The 25,061-nt window shown below is 38.5% G+C and overlaps 1 protein-coding gene and 1 pseudogene across 3 annotated transcripts in view; both read right to left on the bottom strand.

The window, feature by feature from the left end:
* Positions 1-25,061, bottom strand: part of RNF125 (ring finger protein 125) — a 42,080-nt gene that overhangs the window by 15,341 nt on the left and 1,678 nt on the right. For all 3 annotated transcript variants that reach the window (XR_011645962.1, XM_004479009.3, XM_004479010.5), the window contains exons 2-4: positions 14,259-14,412; positions 9,564-9,658; positions 5,104-5,194 (exon numbers count right to left, since the gene is read on the bottom strand). Coding sequence is in view for 2 of the 3 variants with exons in the window: in XM_004479009.3 (XP_004479066.1) it covers positions 5,104-5,194; positions 9,564-9,658; positions 14,259-14,412 (340 nt within the window). In the remaining variant the exon portion in view is untranslated. The remainder of the gene's footprint in view (positions 1-5,103; positions 5,195-9,563; positions 9,659-14,258; positions 14,413-25,061) is intronic.
* LOC139436679 (prefoldin subunit 3-like) lies at positions 8,407-9,506 on the bottom strand (annotated as a pseudogene).

Below are 25,061 nucleotides of genomic sequence, written 5' to 3'. Positions count from 1 at the left end.
CTGAAACACCTCCCTGAAAAGGTGTGCTAACTATTGCTATCCACTGGCCGATCTGGAAACTGAATGAACAAAACTGTTCACACTCTGTTTCTAACTCCTGGGAGAAAATCTGTGCTCCACTAGTGAGTCCCTGGTTGGATTTTGAAAACTTAAGCTGGGCAATTTTAAAGACTGAGAATAAGTTGAACCAAATATGAAGGAAAAGCTGTGGGAAAAAAAAAATAGGTGAGAGAGAAATTGGTCATCAGAGTAAATTCACCAATATATTCAGATCCCTAGACATCAGCAAAAATTACAAGCTATACTAGGAAACAGGAAGAGATGGATGGCCTAGTCAAAAGAACAAACCAAATATCCTGAAGAGATACAGGATTTAAGACAACCAGTGATAATCACTCAACTCTCCCAAATCACTTCAAAGAATTTATAGAAAATATGACTAAAGAAGGAAATGATATTAAGAAGACACTGGGAGAGCATAAAGAACAATTGGAAAGCCTGCAAAGGAAAGTAGCAGACCTTATGGGAATGAAAGACACGATGGATAAGATTAAAAATACATTAGAGCCACATAAGAGCAGATTTAAATTCCCTGAAGACAGAATTAGTGACTTTGAAGGCAAAACATCTGAAATAGAAAGACAGGAGAACAGAAAGAGAACAGAATGGAAAAAATGGAACAGAGTCTCAGGGAACTGAATGACAATGTGAAACACACAAACATTCGCGTTATTGGTGTCCCAGAAGGAGAAGAGAATGGAAAAGGGGCAGAAATTGAAGAAATAATAACAAAAAGCTTCCCAACCCTTATGAAGGGCATAAATATCAATACCCAAAACAACTCACCCCAAACAGAATAAATCTGAATAGATCTATCCCGAGACACCTACTATTTAGAATGAAAAATATCAGAGATAAAGAGAGGATTCTGAATGCAGCAAGAGAAAAGCAAAGCATCACATACAAGGGAAACTCAATAAGATTATGTGCAGACTCTCATCAGAAACCATGGAGGAGAGAAGAAAGTAGTATGATTATTTAAGGTACTGAAAGAGAAAAACTGCCAGCCAAGAATTCTACATCTGGCATAGCTGTCCTTCAAAAATGAGGGTGAGTTCAAAGTCTTCACAGATGTAGCAGTTTGATATAGTTATGAATTCCAAAAATAGATATGGATTATGTTTGTAATCTGGTCTATAACTGGGAGGGATTGAGTTATGATTAGGGCTTTGATTTGACCACGTCATTAGGGCAGGGCATAAAAGGCATGGCAAAGGACAGAGTTGGCGCTTTTGTTGTGAAAGTTCTTAATGTTGGAGTTTTGATGTTGGAGTTTGATACTGAAATCTTAATCTGGTGCCCCAGGAAGTAAGCACACAGAGGAAAGAGAAGCAAGCCCCAGGAAGAAAGGAACCTTGAACCCAGAGAGAAGCAAGACCCTGGAAGGGAAGAACCCAGGAAGCCTGAACCCTCACAGACGTCGGCAGTCATTTTGCTCCAACATGTGAAAATAGACTTTAGTGAGGGAAGTAACTTACGCTTTATGGCCTGGTATCTAAAAGCTCCTTCTCCAAATAAATACCCTTTATAAAAACCAACCAATTTCTGGTATTTTGCATCAGCACCCCTTTGGCTGACTAATACAACAGACTAACAAAAACTGATAGAATATGTTAGCAAAAGACCAGATTTGCAAGAGACACTAAAGGGGGCATTGCAGCCTGAAAATAAAAAACAATGGTGAGAGATTTGGAGAAGAGTTTGGAAATGAAGGGTAAACTAAAGGATAAGACAGACAACAGAACAATATGACAACAGAGAGCCAAAGGCCAAAATGGATGAAGTAAGTAATGCCTTTACAGTAATAACACTGAATGTTAATGGATTGAAATGCTACTCCAGGGAAGCAGATGTGGCTCAAGCAATTGGGCTTAAACCAAAGCCTAATCCAGAGCAAGACCCTAATTCTCTTCAATTCTATGAAAGCTGAGTGAGGTAGAAAAGCTACAGAATGGAAACAGATATTTCATGCACTTAAATCACCAGTAAGGGGAAACAGACTTGGCCCAGTGGTTAGGGCGTCCGTCTACCACATGGGAGGTCGGCGGTTCAAACCCCAGGCCTCCTTGACCCGTGTGGAGCTGGCCCATGCGCAGTGCTGATGCGCGCAAGGAGTGCCTTGCCACGCAGGGGTGTCCCCGCATAGGGGAGCCCTACGCACAAGGAGTGCATTCGGTAAGGAGAACCGCCCAGCGCAAAAGAAAGTGCAGCCTGCCCAGGAATGGCGCCGCCCACACTTCCCGAGCAGCTGACGACAACAGACAACAGAAGCGGACAAAGAAATAAGACGCAGAAAACAGACAAGGGGGGGGGGAATAAATAAATAAATAAATCTTTAAAAAAAAGAAAAAGGAAAAGCTACAGAAGAAAAGTTTCATGCTTGCAGATGTCGGTCCATGAGGTTTAAGAAGCCATTTCTATAACAAAAGTGCAAGGTAAAAAAAAAGTGCAAGGTAAAGCAGCAAGTACTGATGTAGAAGCTGCAGCAAATTATCCAGAAGATCTAACTAAGATAACTGATGAAGATAGCTACACTAAACAACAGATTTTCAATGTTGATGAACAGCCTTCTATTGTAAGAGGCCATCAACAACTTTCATTGCTAGAGAGAAGTCAATGCCTGGCCTCAAAGTTTCAAAGGTCAGGCTTACTACCTTGTTAGGGGCTAATGCGTCCGTGAGCTTGAATTTAAATTAAAAAAAAAACAACAACAACATTATTCCCATGGGAACGTGTTGGTGTATGATATATTTATTAAATAATACAATGTATGGTGTGGACTTTGTACGGGGCCCGTGGTTTTCACCTGACTAGCAAAGGAGTAAGTGGAACAAAAAGGGTTAAGAACCCCTGGACTTTACAACATCGTTTACTGAATATTTTAAGGCCCTGGTAAGACCTACTGCTCAGAAAAAAAGATTTCTTTCAAAATATTACTGTTCATGGGAAGCGGACTTGGCCCAGTGTTTATGGCATCTGTCTACCACATGGGAGGTCTGCGGTTCAAACCCCAGGCCTCCTTGACCCAGGTGCAGCTGGCCCATGCGCAGTGCTGATGCGTGCAAGGAGTGCCATGCCACGAAGGGGTGTCCCCGCGTAGGGGACCCCCATGCGCAAGGAGTGCTCCCTGTAAGGAGAGCCACCCAGTGCGAAAGAAAAGTGCAGCCTGCCCAGGAATGGCGCCGCACACACAGAGAGCTGACACAACAAGATGACGCAACTGGAAGAGACACAGATTTCCGTGCCGCTGACGACAACAGAAGCGGACCAAAAAGAACACACGGCGAATGGACACAAAGAACGTCCAACTGGGGGGGAAGGGGAGAGAAATAAATAAATTTTTTAAAAAATATTACTGTTCATTGACAATGCACCTGGTCACCCAAGAGCTCTGATGGAGATGTACAATGAGATGAATGTTGTTTTCATGCCTGCTAACACAACATCCATTCTGCAGTCCAGGATGGATTTTGACTTTCAGATCTCATTATTTAAGAAATACATTTCAAAAGGCAATGGCTGCCATGGATAGTGATTCCTCTGAAGGATCTGAGCAAAGTCAACTTAAAACCTTCTGGAAAGGATTAACATTCTAGATGCCATTAAGAACATCTGTGATTCATGGAGGTCCCAGGTCCAGTTCCCGATGCCTCCTAAAGAAGACAGACAACGAGCAGAGAATAAGCAGAAATAGAGCAAAAGCAACAAGAAGACAGCAAGCAAAATATCAAAATTAAGAAGAGTTTGAAAGAAGTTGATTCTAACCCTCAGAGATGACTTGGAGGAGTTGAAGACTTCATTAGAGGAAGTAACTGCAGATGTGTTGGAAATAGCAAGAGAACTGGAATTAGGAGTTGAGCCTGAAGATGTGACTGCATTGCTGCAATCTCAAAATAAAACTTTAAAGGATGAAGAGTTGCTTCTTATGGATGAGCAAAGTGGTTCCTAGAGATGAAATCTATCCCTAATCAAGAAGCTGTGAACATTGCTGAAATGCCAAAGGATTTAGAATATTACATCAACTTAGTTAATAAAGCAGCAACAGGGTTTGAGAAGATTGATTCCAATTTTGAAGGAAGTTCAACTATGGTAAAATGTTATCGGACAGCATCGCATGCAACAGAGAACTCTTTAATAAAAGGAAGAGTCAATCAATGCAGCAAACTTTATTGTTGTTGTATTTTAAGAAATGGCCAAGCCACCCAACCTTCAGCAACCACCACCCTGATAAGTCAGCAACCACCAACATAGCGGCAAGGCCCTCCACCCTCAAAAACATCAGGATGATGGTTGCCACTCTATAAAGTACTTTTAAATTAAGGTATGTACATTGTTTTTTTTTCGGGGATAATGTTATTGCACACTTAATAGACTACAGTATAGTGTAAACTTTTATATGCAATGGGAAACCAAAAAATTTGAGTGACCTGCTTTATTGCAATATTCATTTTATTGCCAGTGGTCTGGAACCAAACCTGTAATATCTCCAAGGTACGCCTGCATGCGTGTGTGTTTATATGTATATAGTTTTTTTTAGGAGGTACCGGGGATTGAACCCAGGACCTTGTACATGAGAAGCAGGCACTCAACCACCGAGCTACATCCACTCCCCTGCCTGTATATTTTTAATATGCAAGCATATGGATAAAGATTCAGATTATGAAATAATAGATTAATTAATGATGATGAATGGCTTTCTACTTTACATAGCCAAAGTACTGTCATAACATTATTTGCATTATTAAAAAAAACATTTAACTTAGGATGTGACCAGAGTTAGTATATTAGAGGTATAACTGTGCATTTTGGATCTTATTTGATTATGCTCATGATTACCTGCAAGACATAATGTTGTTTAATTGAACATTAGTAATTCTTATCAGTTTCAACCCAACACTTTCACATATTAAGTCATGAAATTACCATATCCTTAACATAAATTATTATCCTTTATATATCTATAAATACAAGCCTAATAAATGGGTTTTCTATTACATCCTGAATTCAGACACAACTAAAATATATAGTAACAAAAGTCCTTACCACAGGTCTCCTTTCTGATCGGTGATGAGTAATACAATGATCCAGCAAGCTGTCTTCATCTAATTCCCTCTGACAAAATGGACACACACACCTGAACATAGCATAGAATAAAAACAGTACTAAAATGTTTGATATATAGATCATTTTTTAACTAGACATTTTTTAACTAGACATAAAAACAGAATATAGGTTAATATATGTATATATAAAAATGTATATATATATTTAGACCTAGTTCTTCCTTTGATCCAATACTATTTTCACTCTCCTGATAATGGTTTGGGTGCCTACATTTTTTTCTCTTGAGAAATAAAACTTGTATATCCTTGGGACAGAGCCAAAACACAATTCAAGTACACTTGAAGCACTTAATTCTCTTTGGAAGAGAAGCACAATCTGAGCACCTATTAACTGAGAAACTGAAAATCACACCACCCCCTGTCCCTGGGTTACCTTTTTCCTCTTCCTTTTTCTAATTCAGACAACATCTGAATTATGTGCTATTTGTTCTTTGCCTCCACTAGCACATATAACTGAAGGTTTAGACTCACAGTATTAGTATCCAGTGACAAATGAAAAAATGATTAGCTTCAGGTGCACAATCGACCTGTCACTACCTTGTTAAATCCTTATGTTCACTTCGAAGCACTTATCCCTTACAACTGTGCTATCCAATACACTAGCTACTAACCATATATGTCTTCTGAGCACTTGCAATGTGGCCAGTGGAAATTGAGACACGCTTCACTAATGCAAAGTGTTAATAATAGGGAAGACTGAGTGTGTAAGGGGAGTTTATGGGACCTCTGTATTTCTGCGTGATTCTTCCATAAACTTACAACTTCTTCAACACAAATAAAATATTTTTTAAAATGTGAAACGTGCTTGAAGTAAAAAATGCACACATCACTTCAAAGGCTTAAGATGAAAAGAGTATAAAATATTGCAGTACTTTTTATATTTCTATTTGGTTATATTAGGTTTAAAAAATATATATTAAAAATTAATTTCACCTGTTCTACTTGTTTAACGTGGCCACTAGAAAATTTTAGATTACATATGAGATCTGCATTACATTTCCATTGGCGAGTATGACCTTAAATTTTTAGGGACAATATGGAGGCTCAGACTTTTTCTGCTAACTCTCCATTATAGATGGCTATAGATGCCTATTCCCCAAGACTTGTACTCTTGACAAGCTCCCTGCATAAGAGCAATCAAACCCACACACTTAACATTGTCACTCTTTCTCAATGTACTTGTTATCCTTCCTTCCTACTGTTCCTTGTGACCATCTTAACAGAATCCGTACTCTGCTCATAGCTAACATACTCTTTTAAAATTCATAATATGGTCTAAAACGAATCCTATAATAACAGGTTAAGCCTCAAAGCAACCTCTGCAAGTCTACAACCCCAATCTATCTTTAAAAATACCACAGATGTTAAAATATTGTAAAACAAAAGGAATGGGACCATCATTTATATACTTTTTGGTTACAAAATTTAAAACATATTTTGAGCATATTTCCTTAAAATACAGAATTAAAACATTTTTCTTCAGGAAAGAGAAAGAATTCCCATTAATGCTGAATACCACTATTTAGTAGCTGAGTTCATAAACAGATTTACTGATCTCAAAGCTATCCAGAAGACAAAATCATTCTATCCAGAAGACAAAATCATTCTTTTATTAGCAGCAGAATCCAAACTTTCTAATTACTCTGACACAGCTAAATCACCATTCCCATCAGTAGTGATGACCCACATTTGTTTCTTTTTATTTCATTAAAGAAAAAAAAAAGCTGTTAATGATCAACAGCCTCCTTTTCACATGCTAACTACCATCAATGTTCTCTAAGCTGCACATATTAACCACCAAAAATGCATAAGATTCAGGATGCCTTCCTCAATCCCCTTTAATAGAAATATATACTGAAATATTGTATAATTCTACTTATATGAACTATCTCTAGTATAAGCACATTCAGAGAGACAAAAAGCTGATGAGAGGTGACCAGGGGCTGGAGAGAGGGGGAATGGGGAGATATTACTTAAAGGGTAAAGAGAGAGTTTCTGTTCGGAATAATGAAAAAGTTCTAGTAATGGAAGGTGGTGATGGTAGTACAACATTGTAAAAGTAGTTAATGACAGTTAACAGAACATTAAAAAATGGCTAAAATAGCAAACTTCATGTTATATATATATACACATATCCACAATAAAAAATAAAGAGAGAATAATAGAGCAGCCTAGAGAAGCTGTATATACTTCTTCATAGGTGGCTGACTTCAGATGAAAAGAGTAGGACCCAGAAAACAAAATATTGTGTTTGTCAACATTGTTTCTATTCCTATGATGTAAGTTGGACTAGTTGGGTCCCATGACTCTCCATATTGTTGTTGTTTTTTAAACTTCATTGCTTTAATATCATGAAATACAAGTATAAAACATGTACATTTTTTACTACATTGAGATGAAATAAAACTTTTGTGTTTTTACCAGCATCTGTATGACCCAGTACTAGCCACTGCCAATGGGATTTCTTACTAGTCCTATAAGGTTTTATCATGAATTTAAAAACTCACAATTCCTTTACATTGAAGATTTACATTTATCTTAATATTCCTATTAATCTGCTTTGAAGAACTGTTAAGAAATACAAATCACCTTCATCAAGAGTTTTGAGTTATTTCACACTGGTTGAGATCTCCCTTATATTGGCTTTGCAAGGACACTGCACTTATTTGGGATAAGAAAAAGTATAGTCTCAATAGTCCTCTTACTGTTTTGGCAAATTACCACTTCCTGAAAAATCCAGAATATTACAGTACATAGTTATTGGTTAACCAGTAATTCATGAAACCCCATTTCTATAAGACAAATTCACTGCAACAGATGATCATAAAATTCCACATGTACTAAAAAGAATGCAAGTATTTAAATTGTCTTTTCTCCTCTAAACAGATTTAGCCACATCAAGTGAGAACACCATCAGCCAACAACAAAAAAGTAAACTGCTAAAGTGCCCAGCATTCAGCTTCAATAACATACCTCACAGTTTTCAGCCATTTCAGCTAAGAGTTTTATTATGATAAAAGCAGCATTTAATTTGTTGGGAAACATGGACAAAAATTTTAACCAGCTTATTTCATAAAATAATTTCAACTAATTTTGTTCCTAAAAATAAATAAAATTATATTTTCACTGTTAAAAAATCAGTTACATCAACCAATAAGTATAAATTTTGGCTTACTTAAAATGACATGTTTGGAAAACTGACCCATGTTTTTAATTGCCAACATTATGCTTTGTTCTTGGTAGAATCATCTTTGTTTCTTTGTTTTACACCCCAGTTATATACCCTGGCCATCTTGACCAGTGGCAGTAAATTGATCTCAAAGAAAGTCACAATCTTCCTCAAGAGAATCAAGATTCTTTGTGGCAGCTGATAACTTCTTTCCCAACAATGCCTGTACTTCATCAGTATCATACCCAGGCATGACATTAGTCCCAAACCACAAATACACTTTATCAGTAGAAGGAAACAAAACTTTGGAGTATAAGTTATCTGCCAGTAAGAATCTGGTCTCCAATGAATTGGTAGATTCTTTTTCCTTCTGTATATATTTCAGAATTTCTAGAGTCTGCTTAATTTTGGAAATCTGACCTTTCAGCCTCCTTTCCTTTTCAGCAAGATTGAGTTCCATAAACTTATACTTCTGGTACTGCTTATCCAGCTTCTTCAGCACTATATCTGCAGTCTCATTCCCAGGTAGTTTCATGAGGGAATCTATATCACAAACACATCGGGAATCCCCAGGTGGAGCCTCTGCTCATTCCCTATAGCCACTTCCACCTTGGGGTAGCCTTTCCATGTCTTAAAAGCTCAAATCATTTGCCCCATTCTTCACATGCACTCAAAACAAACTATCTGCAAATGTTCTTTAAGCTTAGCATAAAAACTGCAAAAATAAGATGTTAAATAGTTGCTTAAAAATACATATATGAAAATACTTATTTGTGTATATATAAAATATATATATGTTTTATACACACACACACTAACTTATATATATGGGCGGTGATGGAAGAATAAGGATGAATAACCTCTTACCTGATCTACTTCAGGAATCCATTAGCCAGAAAGAGTCTAGTAGAAATTTAACAGTTCTGCATTCTATCTTTGGATTTTCCTTAATGCAAACTTGTCTGAGGAAGTTGCCCCAATCTCTCTAGTATGTGGTTATTTCCCCCCAAGCAAAGTTTTAAAAGTACAGATAGCAAAATTCTTTGACAATGATTACTATTAATAAATAATTACCAATAACAGGTAATTATGGTGAAGAGCCTAAACATAACCACATATATATTTTCATAATAGCGTTAAACTTTACAGCCCATTAAATTCTCTAGAGAGATATCAAATTTAGCATTATACTATAGTGGATTGAAACAAACCTTGTTGCTGTGTCCCCAAGTTCTTGTAGTGGTCCATATTTATCTATGTACTTCTGACAAGTCCTTATGTGTGCCCTCATTTCACTGAGGCAAACCTATATAAAAGCAAATTCAGAATAAACCCACTGTTAAAAAGGGGTTCAATGAAGTCTTATGTGATTCAGATTTTACCATTTTAAATAAGGTCATTGTGGGGTCTGTCAGTTGATTAAAAGGATGCATTCATGACAAAAGTATCACAAAGTTAAGGCATTATTAAGGATAAGACTCTTAAAATTTCCCCAATACTTAGAGAGAAGACCCAATGTTGAATTCTTGAACTTTGTTCTTCTAAAAAGCATATATATTTATTTTACAGTGGAAGGACATATATGAACTCAAATGGACATTTTTTTGAATGGCATTACCTAAAGATGTGAGGGAAGAAAGCAAATGAGAAAGAGGAAAGAGAGAGCAAGGGGGAAGAAAGAAGTAAAAAGGAAAAAGACAGAAGGAAAGGAAAACAGTGAGATAAAAAGAAAAAAAAATAGATGAATTTTAGAAATATCCATAGTTAAAAGAACCCTGTGCCTTAGGGAAAGATATAAATACCACGGTTTCATAATATGCCCAGTAGTATTACATGAATTCACAACACATAGTATACTTAATGGTTCCATTAAGGGCATAAAAAGAGACCTCTTGCAGTCCACTTTTATCAGGGCAGAATAAAAGAGGTCTTGTTCCTCCAGATATACATTCAGAGATCCTAACCATGAGGGATCTGTTGCTAACATAACACATATTATACTAAATGTTTCATTAGAAACTCTGATAAGATCTTATACTAAGGAAGCTTTGTACAGCTGTGGTATGGCAGCAAACCCACTTTGCTTCATTTTGCCCAAGCTACGGAAATTAAACCTCAAACATGAAATCCACCATGACAAGGAAACAGTTATAATTCTTTAACAAAAGACAAAAATAAAAACAAGTTGAAAAGTAAAAACAAATCCTTGTTTTACAAATACCCATCTAAAACATGTAAAAACTAGGATCGATTTAGGTTGCTATTTTAAAAAGTGTATTTATATACTGAAACATTCGATTTTGCATGTTCATGCTCTCTCATCTCTACTTATACTCAAAGTTTCTTTCTTCTTTGTACTCCTTGATAAACAAAGAAAGACGCTCCTCACATCAATTAGTTTGGGGACTACATACTGACAAATGACTTATCAAATTAATAGACTACTCTATACACAAAATTATATGCGATGTACGAGATGGCAGAAGAAACATAAGCCATTGTGCCTGCTCTAAAGGTGCTAATAAAAGATGCGTGGACAGGTTGATAGGAATTGTTTAATATAGGGTACTGGAATACTGAGGGCAGGCCTCATGAAATGCTCTGGGCCCTAAGAAATAGACAGGTCCTAAAATAAGCTATAGAAGGAATAGACAAGCATTCCTGGAAAAAGAAAAACATAAAGGAAGAGGTCTGGCTTCCCACATACAAGGTCCTGGGCTGGTCCCAGTACCATTAAAAAAAAAAAGGAAAAGTCAGAGAGTCAGAGTCCTTGTGACTAATCAGATATGGGGGAAGTGGATTTGGCTCAACTCATAGAGCATCCGCCTACCACATGGGAGGTCTGTGGTTCAAACCCCGGGCCTACTTGACCTATGTGGAGCTGGCCCATGCACAGTGCTGATGTGCTCAAGGAGTGCCGTGCCATGCCATGCAAGGGTGTTCCCTGCATAGGGGAGCCCCACGTGCAAGGAGTGTGCCCCACAAGGAGAGCCACCCCATGCAAAAAAAGTGCAGCCTGCCCAGGAGTGGAGCTACACACACAGAGAACTGACGCAGCAAGATGACACAACAAAAAGCGACATAGATTCCCGGTGCCACTGACAAGAATGCAAGCGGATACAGAAGAACACACAGCAAATGGACACAGAGCAGACAATGGGGGCAGGAAGGAGGGAAATAAATAAATAAATCTTAAAAAAAAAAAATCAGATATGGGGGGAGAGGTGAAAAAAGAAAGATTTCCATCCAGCATAATTGAGAGATTTTGAAAGAATATTCTTGTGTCTGACAAAGGCAACAAAGGTGGGATAAAACCGCCTTACAGGCAGTGGACTTTGCCCAGTGGTTAGGGCGTCCGTCTACCACATGGGAGGTCCGCGGTTCAAACCCTGGGGCCTCCTTGACCCATGTGGAGCTGGCCCATGCGCAGTGCTGATGCGCGCAAGGAGTGCCCTGCCACGCAGGGGGTGTCCCCCGTGTAGGGGAGCTCCACGCTCCAGGAGTGTGCCCCGTAAGGAGAGCCGCCCAACACGAAAGAAAGTGCAGCCTGCCCAGGAATGGTGCCGCACACACAGAGAGCTGACACACAGGATGACACAACCAAAAGAAACACAGATTCCCATGCCGCGGATTTCAACAGAAGCGGACAAAGAAAATGCAGGAAATAGACACAGAGAGCAGACAACCAGGGTGGAGGGGGAGGGGAGAGAAATAAATAAATAAATAAATAAATCTTTAAAAAAAAAACACAAAAACTGGCTTACAGAACAATATGGTGAGTTTCGTTTTAGACACATTGAATTTCATATAATGATGAATTCTAACCTATTATTAAGAATTTAAGGGAAACCAATATGGCTCAAGTGATTGGGCTCCCATTACCATTTGGAAGGTCCAGGGTTCAATTCCCAGGGTCTCCTGGTGAAGGCAAGCTGTCACATGCAGTGAGCTGGCCCAGAGGGAATGCTGGCCCATGTGGAGAGCTGGCCCACGTGGAAAGCTGGCTCACATGGAGAGCTGGTACAGCAAGATGATGCAACAAAAAGAGACACAGAGGAGAGACAATAAGAGAAACAGCAGACCAGAGAGCTGAGGTGGTGCAAAAGATTGAGCACCTATCTCCCACTACCGAAGGTCCCAGTATAGGTTCCTGGAGCCACCTAAAGAGAAGATAAGCAAACGCAGAAGAACACACAGTGAATGGACACAGAGAACAAACAACAGGTAGCGGGTGGGGGGAGGGAATAAATAAATCCTTTAAAAAAATTTTTAAAAGCTACTAATTTTGAGTATTACTATGTGCTAAAAGCCCTATATATTTTTCCCATTATAATAACTATCTTTATTTGTAAAAATCCAGATCCTATATATTTTATCATACACAACTACCCTGTGACATGAACATTTTCCTCATTTTATAAAGAAGTAAACAAAAATTTGATTAATCATTGACCAGGCAAATACAGCCCAGGAGTCCACCGAGGGGTAGGAGCTGGCACCTGGCACCTCCTGACCTTTGTGCTGGAGTTCCTGAGCATGATCGTTTGTACCTTCAATCCTGGCTCCATGCAGGCCCCCAGGAGCGCCCTGAGTTTATCCCCAACCACCACCTCTGTAGCACCTGGCCCTACTCCTGGGATGACAGCAGCCACACTGTGTTCCACAGTCCCTATGTCAAACCTCTGCCTACAGCCACCAGCACCCCCGAGGCCCAGGCCACAGCGCCCCAGACAATAAAGGCATCAAGACAAAAAAAGAAAACCACACTCAGCACTTACTATGTGTCAGGCATTTTCTAAAGTGCTGGAGACACAACTACCAGTAAAACAGTTCCAGTCCCTGCCCTCATGGAACTTAAATCTGGTGGGGATAACTGACACAAAGCAAAGAACCCACAAAAACATAATTGCAAGTGGTGATAAGGGATGGAAAAGCATAGGATGCTAAGAGAACTATGATTCAGATGAATGACCAAGAAAGATTCTCTATAGAAATTAGATCCTTAGTACATAATCTCTCATTTGATCTCTAGACTGGTATGCTAAATGCTCTTCAAGCTTCTCCCTGGTCAGCTCAAACATATCTAAAACTTAACTTTTAGAATTTTTCTCCAAATCTGCTCCCCACATTAGCACTCTCAGAAACCTGGAACACATTATTGAAAGTTCTCATTCTCATCCAATTACCAAATTCTATCAGTTTTGCCTCCTAAATGTATCTTGAAACAACCTCTAATTCCAAAGCTGGTGTTGTCACCCTAACCCAGCCTCCTTGTCTGACCTAGTGTAATAGCCACCCCACTGGTTTTACAAAGTCACTTTTGCCCCCTCCAAAGTATTCTCCACACTAGATGCTAGGGTGAGATTTTTAAAAAGATAAAACAGATTACTGCCCTCCAAAGTTTACAGTCCCGCTACGGTTTAGGATAACAACGAGAATCTTTTACACAGCCTCCAAGACCTCATGTGATCTGACCAGGCTAGTGCAGTATCAAAGAAGGAAAAACTGCAACAAGGAGGAGGAGATCTATAGAGTTAAACGGTGCAAGGTCCAGAATAACAGAGCAGGAAATACACCACTGGATCAGAAAATAAAGCTCGTCTCCAGTGGACTGCAGGAGAGTAGCAGGAATGGAGGCCATGGAATAGAGGTTTACAGGAGTCAATGGGAAGAGAGGAAATGAAGGCAGTCCTTGAAGGCAATTGAGAAATGAGGCGATGATAGGAGTGCGTGTTTTAGTGCATGTACAAATGAAATTGGCAGAAAGGAAGAACTGAAGGCTGAGATAATACACTTGAGAAAAGGTGGAATAAGATAGGAAAAAGCCTAGGTGAAGTGATTAGGCACATAATGATTCTTCTCAGGGGCCTAAGCCGGGAATCGTGGACACAGGCAGGGCCACATACCGGGGATTCGCACTCAGCGCAGTTCTGGTACTCTGACTTCATTCTTTTGGCTACATCAGTTGCTGGAACGCCTTCTGAAGGAAGATATGCTCGGCAGTAAGGACAGGTCCACTTATTGCTCTTTAGACTGGTAGCAATACAGGAACGGCAGAATCTACCCAAAACAAACCAAGAATTCATGGCTTTCCTTAAATGGTATAAAGGAGCCACTATGACCATTCGTCCCAAAGACACTTTGTACACTATGAGCCGTACTACGACTTCCATTCTATACTTTCCAGAAGATATCTTACCTTTCCAGGAGGATTGTTTGGGGATCATTCTGCATGCACTTAAACAAACATAAGAATAGAGACACAGTAGGGAAAATAACATCCCTATAAAGCAGAATTAAAAGTACAATTCAAAAGATATCCACTGTATTCTTCTTTTACCTTAATCCCATTTTACCTCAAGATTTTTTTTTTTGGAAAATAGGTTTTTTGTGGGGTTTTGAGTGTATGGTAAGAAAATATCAGCAACTTGAGAAGATAAAAATACCAGGCACTTATAATTCTTTACAAAATAATTTTAAAGTCATTCCAGATATAGAAAAGTATAGAGCCAAAATTTCCACTGTCAGGAATGGCCTCTGAGCCAAGAGATACATCTTATGATTTATTTAAAGATGATCAAAATAAAATCTTAGCACAATTAACAGAATTCACAGAATGTCTTGACCTATTTACAGAAGCTGCCAGAGTTAAGTACAAACTGAAGGAAAAAATGAGCTTTACACTCCTCAGCATATAATAGCAATTTGGGAGTATTAATACATGTCAAAAGTTGGGCTTTTAACTTTTTAATGTGTGTAGTTGATTATACATATTGAAAGATTCTTATGCCATAGGTACATAGTCCAGTGAAATTTCACAAACCAAACACACTCATGAACCAGCACTCCTATCAAAAAAAGAACACGGCCAGCCCCCAGAATTTCCCCCTCTACTTCCTTCCAGTCACAGTTCTAACCCCTCTGAGGCAATCCTAATTTCTAATGCATATATTAGTTTTGCCTGTTTCTGTGCTTCATGTAAACAGAATCATATGGCATGTACTCTTTTGTGTCTGCTTCTTTAATTCAACATTATGATTATGAGACTCATCCATACTTTTGTGAGTGTTGTGTGAACAGATCACAATTAACTGACCATTCTATTGGTGAGCATTTGGGTAGTATTTAAATGTTTTCCGATGATAAACTTTAGTAATAGACAAGCACCGCTATTTTCCAAAATATTCTTAGTTCTTTCTTTTGCTTCACTCCCAATTATATTAGTGGTTGAGGCATCTTCTTGATGCATTTATGCTTGCCAGCATCCAGTTTCCCTTATTCTTCTTTTTTTAAAGACCAGTGAAAAGAATTTATTGGGAAATGGGGGAAAGAACAAAGCTTGCTGAGAAATGGGGGAGAAATATGGAAATACACACCAAGATTTAGTACAGGCTCCTCTAGGCAGAGGAAATAGCATTCTGATTTTGCTCACAGAATAACTAGATACAATCTTGGTGAGTGGTAGAGGGTGGTAGGTGGACAGATTTGAGATTTACTTCAGAAGTAGAGGCAAAGAATTTATAATGTACCAAATGACATATTTATGTTCCATCATGCTAAATGAAAGAGGTCAAGCACAGAAAACTACGTACTATATGATTCCAAAACCATAGTGAGAGAAAGCAGATCAGAGTGGCCTGGAGCCAGGAGTTTGGGCAAGGAGGGTACTGACTGCAAAGGACACAGAACTTTTTAGGGTAACAGAACTTTTTTATATCTTATTTGAGATGATATAACCAGAAACAGTGTAAAACGAACAAAATCCATCAACCTGTACATTTCGTGTGAATTGTACTTTATCACCTCAACAGAGCTGAAAATCAAAATGTCCCAGATCACTAGCAAAACTGCATGAAAAAGGCCACATATGTACATGCAACACAGAACTTTTCCAAATCTTGAACTGCCTCTCTCCTACACAGCCCAAGCACATAGTAACTGCTCACTAATGATCAGTCAATTGGAGTAAGTAAATCAGTTGTGAGGAATTACCCAGAGGAGAATGTTCTGTTCAGGGCCCAAGTTCCCACTGAAAAATAAAAGCCTGGTGTCTTTCTGCCCTCTCCCCTACCACAAAGTGGTTGAGAATGATAAATCACAAAAGGTGAGAGCAGAATAAGGAGAATTTAGGTAAAAGATGAAAGCTGAGGATAGAAGTTAATTGTATTTCCTTTAGGCTGGTTCAAAGTTTTCAAATATTCAGTATCAGTTGTCGTTGCTTTAAAATCAGATTTCACACATAAACTCAAATGTCTGGCTTCTCTTGAAAAGCTAGAATCTATGGCAACTCTGGACTCACTTTTTGGCCTGGCCACCCCAGCTGGAGCTGGCAAGCAGCTGCCTTCCCAGTGCATAGTTGCCTCTTCACTCTTTTCCTCACTTACCTCACCCCATTGAGTTTGTGGCTCCTGATGAAACCAAACAGGAACTAAACAATGACTGTTAAGAACTCTGGTACCAGCTGGAAACTTAATTATACCGCACACATTTGTTATTCTATTAACCCCTTCTGTTTCCCTAAAGCAACTGATTAGTAATAAAACCCTTTCATGAAAAGACTAGCCAAGTAGCGGAGGGAAATTGGGAAAGGGCAACTGAGGACATTGGGGAAAATTATGTACCCAATCTTATGAGGTGAAACTGAACCCGAAGTCTGGTAGACGAACGCAAATCTAGTCTAATGCAAAGGATACATTAGGGAGTCCAAGGGGCCTTGGGTTAGAGAGGCAAAGTAAGTAACCAGAAGTGGTCCTGAGATTTAACAGATGAACACCTCAAATGTGGCTCTGGGAGAAGCTGCTGGCAATATGTGATAGGCCTAACTTTTATTTACGTTCTCAACATTAGGCTGCCTCACTGTGGGTAAGCTAACATGAAGCCAGATTAAAATCAGGAGGTAGCTTGACGAACGTGAAGATGGAATTTGAATAAGGGGGGTTGCAATTGTTATTCAAAGTCCCTATATTCCAATATAGGGAAATAAAACACACACATATACACACTCCCTCATCCCCAAGAATGGATAAGACTGGACAGGCCGAGGGGCACCTATTCTTAGAGCAAAGGCTCTCCCTCCATCACCACTGTTGCCTAAAATGTCCTTTGATAAGTTTATACATTCATTTGGGTTACACTCAATGCCTAGCCTGGGAATTTTTCACTTCCAAAAAGTGACTGCATATCTCTGCACTCTATTAAGTGGATTTTAAATTCAACCCCTTGAGGACAATTTTCTTTCCTTTAACCTAAAATTTTAGGAGTGCCTCTCTATAACTCAAACACCGTCCTTAACAGTTTATCTTACCATAAATGAAATAGGTTCATCTAAGGCTGTACTTCTTAGACTTTAAAGAGGATATAAATTACCTAGGGATCTTGTTAAAATGCAGATTCAGGGGAGCAGATATAGCTCAAGGGGCTGAGGGCTTCCTTCCCACGTACAAGGTCCTGGGTTAAACCATTGATATATCCTAAAAATAAACAAACAAAAACAAAAAACCAACTCTCATTGGGAAGTGGATGTAGCTCAATTGTTGAGCACCTGCTTCCCATATACAAGGTCATGGGTTCAATCCCCAGGGACCTCCTTAAAAAAAAAAAAAAAGGCAGATTCTGATTCAATAGCTCTGGGGAGGAGCCAGAGATTCAGCAATGCCGTTGCTCCAAGGATTAATAGTAAAATTCTAAGGAAAATTTGGGCTTAAAGCCCAAAACAGAACCTAAAGCTTATTTAGGTTCTGTTTGTTAAAGAATGCATAATTTAATACCTCACTAATATTTAATTTGCATATAACAACACTAATGCTGCTAAATAAATGCTGAGCAGCCCAAGCACCAGAGGAGGTAAATTGCAGGCCAGCTTAACTGCACCTTTCTGGAATTCTCATCAATACAGGTATAGGTGATGAGTAAAAGGAAAGGTTGATGGAGTTCAAAATCTATCATGGGGGGAAGCGGACTTGGCCCAATGGATAGGGCATCCGCCTACCACATGGGAGGTCCACGGTTCAAACCCCGGGCCTCCTTGACCCATGTGGAGCTGGCCCATGTGCAGTGCTGATGCGCGCAAGGAGTGCCGTGCCACGCAGGGGGTGTCCCCCGTGTAGGGGAGCCCCACACACAAGTAGTGCGCCCCGTAAGGAAAGCCGCCCAGCGCGAAAGAAAGTGCAGCCTGCCCAAGAATGACGCCGCCCACACGGAGAGCTGACACAACAAGATAACACAACAAAAAGAAACACAGATCCCCAGTGCCCCTGATAAGGATAGAAGCAGTCACATAAGAACATACAGCGAATGGACACAGAGAGCAGACAACTTGCGGGGCAGGGGATAGAAGGGGAGAGAAATAAATAAAAAATAAATAAATCTTAAAAAAAAAAAATCTATCATGGGACTCACATCTCTCACCCAAACTACAAACCAAAATGTGTAACTGCACAGCATCAGTTGGCAGGAACTATGTAGTAGCTGTCCCCTCTTGAGGAGTGTTCACTAAATTATCCAAACTGCATTTTGTTTTGGAGTCATTCACTAATCCAAGTAAGTGTCTAGCATTTCTTAATTACAGCAATGGCTCTCAGGAGTTTTTGGACCCTGGTGGTTCAAAAGATCCTACTCATCCCATATTCAGTGACACACAAGTACATTGGGAGTAGGGAGCATTCTATAGATATTTGTTTTAGCATCAAAGGTATAGGTGGTTTATATTTAAACGGCAGAGATTCATCTTAAGGTTATTAGAAAATCACAGGTCAAATATTATGTCAATGATAATAGGCATACAGATGGGAACATCTACAAATTCCCACTATGCCTATTCATCTACCTGCATCTATATCTGTTTAGCTGTCTACATGCTGTTCAATGGATGAACTAATTGTGCTCCTAGCCAAGGCCAAGCCCTCCCCTGAATCCTATCTCATTTCCCCTCAGTCAAGGGCATTGCTCCTGCAACTCTCTCTTTTCTCTTGTCCATCAATTTCTCCCTCACTTCTGGTTCATATCCATCAGCAAGCAACATATTCCATTGTTTCTCCCGTCTTCAAAGAAGGACCCCACTTCTAGCTATTGATCCATTTTTCTTCTTACCTTTACTTTTCAACTCCATGAAGGAATTTTCTATTCTTATTGTCTTACCTCTAACCTCAAATAGCTTATGATTTCACTCCAATTAGGCTTTGGAGCCCACCATTCCACTGAAACGTTCTTCTCAAGTTCACCAATCGCCTTGTTGCTAAGTCTAATGGTCAATTCTCAGTTTTTACTTACTTGGCATTTAAGCCTCATTGAATTCAGTAGATCCCTTTTTCCTCCCTGAAACACTCCTGCATTCATTCACTAGGCCTCCAGGACACCACACTCACCTGGCTTTCTTTCCACTTCTTCGGCTGATCATTTTCTGGTTTTCCTGTTCTTGAACTCTATTAGTGTACACCACTGCTTGTTCTTTTCTAAATTCACTTCCTCCTTGAGGATCTCATCCAGCCTCATGGATTTATACCATTCGTAGGCTGGTGATTACCAGTTTATCTCCAGTCTAGACTTCCCTCAGAGCTCCAGACTCATATATCCAATTGCCTACTCAACATCTCTTGGTTGTCTCAAACTTGACTTGTCCATAATTGAACTCCTGATTTTTTCTGCCCCTCACCATCCTGCTTCTCTCAGTCGTCCTGTATTAGTTATGACAACTCCATCCTTTGCTTAAAACTAAAAACTGGGATGTCACCCTTGATTTCTCACTCTCTCTCACACTCCACACTGAATCCATCTTGTCAGCTGAACTTTCAAATACATCTAAAATCCAACCATTCTCACCACCGCCACTGTTCCCATCCTGGTCCTGGTCTCTGTCACTTGGATTATTACAGCAGCCTTCTAATTTAGTTTCCTGGTCCTGCCCTTCCCATAGTCTATTCTCAACAGAGAAGCCAGAGTGATACTTTTAGGTCAGACCATGCCACAACTCTGCTCAAAATCTTCAATCAGAGAAAAAGGCAAATTTCTTATGTTTCACAACTGCCCCTTACTCATTTTGTTTCAGCCAAACTAGCTTCCTTGCCCTCTAACTGAAACTCTCTTTCCTCTAAAGCAAGGCAGCTCCAAGTAAGATCCATTTATTATATCACTTCACCATTAAATAAGCATAGAAATTAAGAGAAGTATTTAGAAATTTGCACAGCAAGCTGGTATTATAAATTTATGTCTGTTCAATCTAATAATAATATAAAAACCAGGGCTTGTATTTTATTTCTCTCTGATATTTTTTATTTCATTTTTACCATAATATATTTTCATTTTACAAAAGTAAAGGTACACAATAGGTTGGAAACAAAAACAACAAAAAACTGGCTCTTCACAACAAATAATTTGAGAGGAACTGCTTTAAATATCCTAAAATTGCATACTCCCTATCTCGTATTTTGCCTTTCTTTTTATCCTTAACAGTCATCACTATATAGCATACTATACACTTGACACTCTTGTTTATAGTCTGTCTTCTCCAGGAGAACGCAAGCTCCAGGAAAGCAAGGATGTCTATGTGTAAGCACAGAGCAGGAGATGTTTACCTAATCAATGACTGTACTCCATACAATAGAAGATCTAATCAAACAACTCCCAATAAACCAGAATGATAATGATGAAATGAACAATGATTTTAATTCAAATGAAAATTATGTAGATTCCTACTGTCAGCTTGAGCAAACAGTATGTGCCTTGTTGCCTGGCAACCAGACTTCTTATAATTCTGAAGGGTCTTCTACTAAAGCCTAATAAAGATCTAAGTTTTGTTTTTGACAGCCAAGTCTTAATAGGCCTAAGAGCTCACTTGAAAAATAAGTGCTTTATTCTTAATACTTATTTTTTAAATTAGTCTTTGGAGTTGCACATCTCCTACAAGAATGAAAGCACTGGGAAACGGTCTTGGCCCAGTGGTTAGGGCATCCGTCTACCACATGGGAGGTCCGCGGTTCAAACCCCGGGCCTCCTTGACCCGTGTGGAGCTGGCCCATGCACAGTGCTGATGCGCGCAAAGAGTGCCCTGCCACGCAGGGGTGTCCCCCGTGTAGGGGAGCCCCACGCGCAAGGAATGTGCCCCTAAGGAGAGCCGCCCAGTGTGAAAGAAAGACCAGCCTGCCGAGGAATGGCACCGCCCACACTTCCCGTGCGGATGACGACAACAGAAGCAGACAAAGAAACAAGACGCAGCAAATAGACATAGAGAACAGACAACCGGGAGAGGGGGGGAATTAAATAAATAAATCTAAAAAAAAAAAAAAAGAATGAAAGCACTGATGTACATTTCTAGATCAGTTTAAAACTCACATCAGGACTCTTCAACAAATGTGCTGGGAAAACTGAATCCACATGCAGAAGAATGAAAATGGACCCCTACCTCAAAATGTAAGCAAAAATTAACTCAGTATGGATCAATGGTCTAAATAAAAGAATTCAAACAATAAGACTCTTAGAAGGAAACAGGGAAATATTTTCAGGACCTTGTATTAGGCAATGGATTCTTAGACTTTACACCAAAAGAACAAGCAACAAATGAAAAACTAAAGAAATTTGACTTAATCAAAATTAAAAACTTTTGTGCAAAGGACATGATCAAGAAAGAGAGAAGACAACCTATAGAATGGGAAAAAAATATTTGGAAACCATATATCTTAGAGTTTAATATGCAGAATACATAAAGAACTCTTATATTAACAACAAAAATACAAACAATCCAATTAAAAATTGGGCAAAGGATTTAACAGTCCTTTAATTAAACATTAATGTAAATTAATTAGCCATTAAACAAATGTAAATCAAAACCACTATGAGATACCTTATCATACCCACTACAATGGCTATCTTTTTTTTTTTTTAAGGAAAATAATAAGTGTTGATAGAGTCAGACAAATAGAAACCCTCATACATTGTTGGTGGGAATGTAAAATGGTACAGCCACCGTGGAAAAGTTTGGAAGTTCCTCAGAAAGTTAAATATACAATTACCACATGATCCAACAGTCACACCTCTAGTTATATACCAAAAAAAAAATTGAAAGTAGGACTCTGATATTTGTACACCAATGTTAACAGCAACATCATTACACAACAGATGAATGGATAAGTAAAATGTGAAATATACATATCATGGAATATTGTTCAGCCATAAAAATGAATGAAGTTCTTGATACATGCTTCAACTTGGATGAAACTTGAAAATATCATGTTGAGTAAAATAACTCAGACAGATATTGTTTGATGTCACTTATATGAAATAACTAAATATGGAAATGTTTAGAGACAAAAAGTTCGATTACAAGTTACAAAAATAGATTCCAAGGTATGGTGGAAGGGAAAATGGGGTACTTAATGGTTACAGAGTTGTTTGGGGGTGTTGGAAAGTTTTGGTAATGGATGATGCTGATGGTAGCACAAAATTGTAAATGTAATTAATGTCACTGAATTGTATGCTTGAAAGTAATTAAAATGGGAAATTTTATGTTGTCATGTTACCACAATAAAATAAATAAATAACTTATCAGGAAAACCCTCAGACTCTACTTGAACAACTACCATTTTGGGGCAGGCTTTACTGCTTATACTTGACCAGAAATGGAACATTTTAGTTCATTTACCCAGACTCAATTCAGAATTATCCTCAATATAGGTCCATTAAAAATAATAATAGATTAAAAGTAAAAAGGCTAAAAAATAATAATCGGTTAAGCAAAATCTGTGACTTCCAGCAGTTTCATCCAACTCATTTCAATGGAAATGTGGCTCTTTCCACCCCATAATGTGTTCCAGTTAGGACCTCTTGCTAGTTTTTGGAGAATCCCCTTATGTCAACCTCTGACCTCTCTCTAAATGCCTTTGGGATACTCCCTATCAGGTTCCTGAACATTCAGCTGGCCTTCAGCTCCCTCCTAAACCAATCTCTCAGACACTCTTTATTTCTGTCACCTGGATTTAGATTCACAGAATGATCTTTGACTTCTTTCTCCCCTGCATCTATCATATACAATCTGTCAACAAAGAAATATTTGTAGATTTCTTCTTTTAAATGTATACAAAATTCACTTTCAGTTCCATTTCCTTCCAACATATCCACTCTCTTTCCCAGCTCATGGATAATACAAAATAGGTAGAGGTAGGAAGACTTCCCAAAATCCAGTTTTACAGCTGATACAGGGATATGGTTAAAGCCAACTTAACATTACAAAACATTAAAATGAAATATTATAAAGTCCACCAGAGGAAAAAGTTCTAAGCTAAAATTAAGGCTATCTGGGACTAGCTACATAATCTTGGAAATGACACTGATCTACCCTTTGTGATCCAGTTGTCCTTAAAAGCAAAGTAGGGATGGTAAATAATTTCCTGTTCATGAGTTTTTTTTGTTTTGTTTTGTTTTTGTTTTGTTTTGTTTTGCTTGTGGAATGACTTTGAAGGAAAGAGAACTAATATGTTTTGAAGCTTTATTATGAGCTACTTTCACATTTTAAATACTCATAAAAATTCTATTACTAACCCCATTTTACAAAATAAAGAAATTGAGGCCCGAAGAAATTAAGCAAATTAGTATTCACACAACTTGTTAGTGGCAGAGTTGAATTCAAATCCAGTTCTCCATCTCTAAAGCCCACTCTTTCAACTGCATCACAATAAGGTCTATGAATGTATATTGTTATCCAAGTTATGATTGCCATCATTATTCTATTTGTTTGACCTGAGAAGGTTTATAAATATAAATTAACATAAACAACCTAGTTTGACAAGTTGGGAGACCGAGCTTCAATATCAGATGATGAAATAGAGATCTTATTTGCATTTCCTTTTCCAATTTAAGTTCAATGAAATCCAGTAATTCATTTAGAAGGTACAAGTGGTGTTAACAGCACTCACCATCTCCAATGCAGAAGGGAATCCAGTTAACATTTTGAAAGTGGAAGGGACCAAGTAAGTTTGCCAAAAGGAGGAATATGGAAATTCTGCCCACAGTCAGAACAATGGACATAGATTTATCAAAACAAAGAACAGTGAAGTGAGGGGAAGCAATTTGTCCAGCCCTTGTTATGCTATTTTATGACAATTTTTCCAGTTGCTGGTTTCCTATTCACTATAACAAGGAAAAAGATTAAACAAAAGATTTAATGTTTTGCAAATTTATTTTATCATCCTTTAGCAGAAGCAAAGGATAATAAACACTTAAAACAGTAAATTATAGCTCAAAATTCAAACCAGGGGAAAACAATCTCCAATCAGATAATTACAATAGCAACTTCTGATTCCAGTTCATGAAAAGGAATCATTAACATTTGATGTCCACTGTGCAGCCTCAGCACAGTTTTAAAGTATTAATGCCAATAGGAATTTAACTGTAAATTTAGTTATCCTGATGCTATTATTGCCCTGAAGTAATGAATGAATTTTAATGAATTTAATGAATTTTATACTGTTTGGCAACATCTTGTTTTCCATATTGAGCTTTGGATATTACGTCAATGAACTTCATTTGGGACAGCTAGGAATCAACATCAGTAACCAGAAATTAGGTTGCTTATCCTTGAGCCTAAAAGGAAAAGCTGAAAAAAGAGGCCCTGAAAATTCAGCCACAATATAATGCCCAGGACACTCTGTTTAAACATTGTGTGGGCTGCAATTTTTTTTTCTCCTTGGCTCATGTGACAGGGTCTTCAGTGGTGACACTGC

This window comes from Dasypus novemcinctus, chromosome 16 (genome assembly GCF_030445035.2).
Source record: "Dasypus novemcinctus isolate mDasNov1 chromosome 16, mDasNov1.1.hap2, whole genome shotgun sequence".
NCBI classification, from domain to species: domain Eukaryota; kingdom Metazoa; phylum Chordata; class Mammalia; order Cingulata; family Dasypodidae; genus Dasypus; species Dasypus novemcinctus.
Note: the sequence above shows the minus strand (reverse complement) of the source record. Positions and strands in the feature narration are given on the sequence as shown.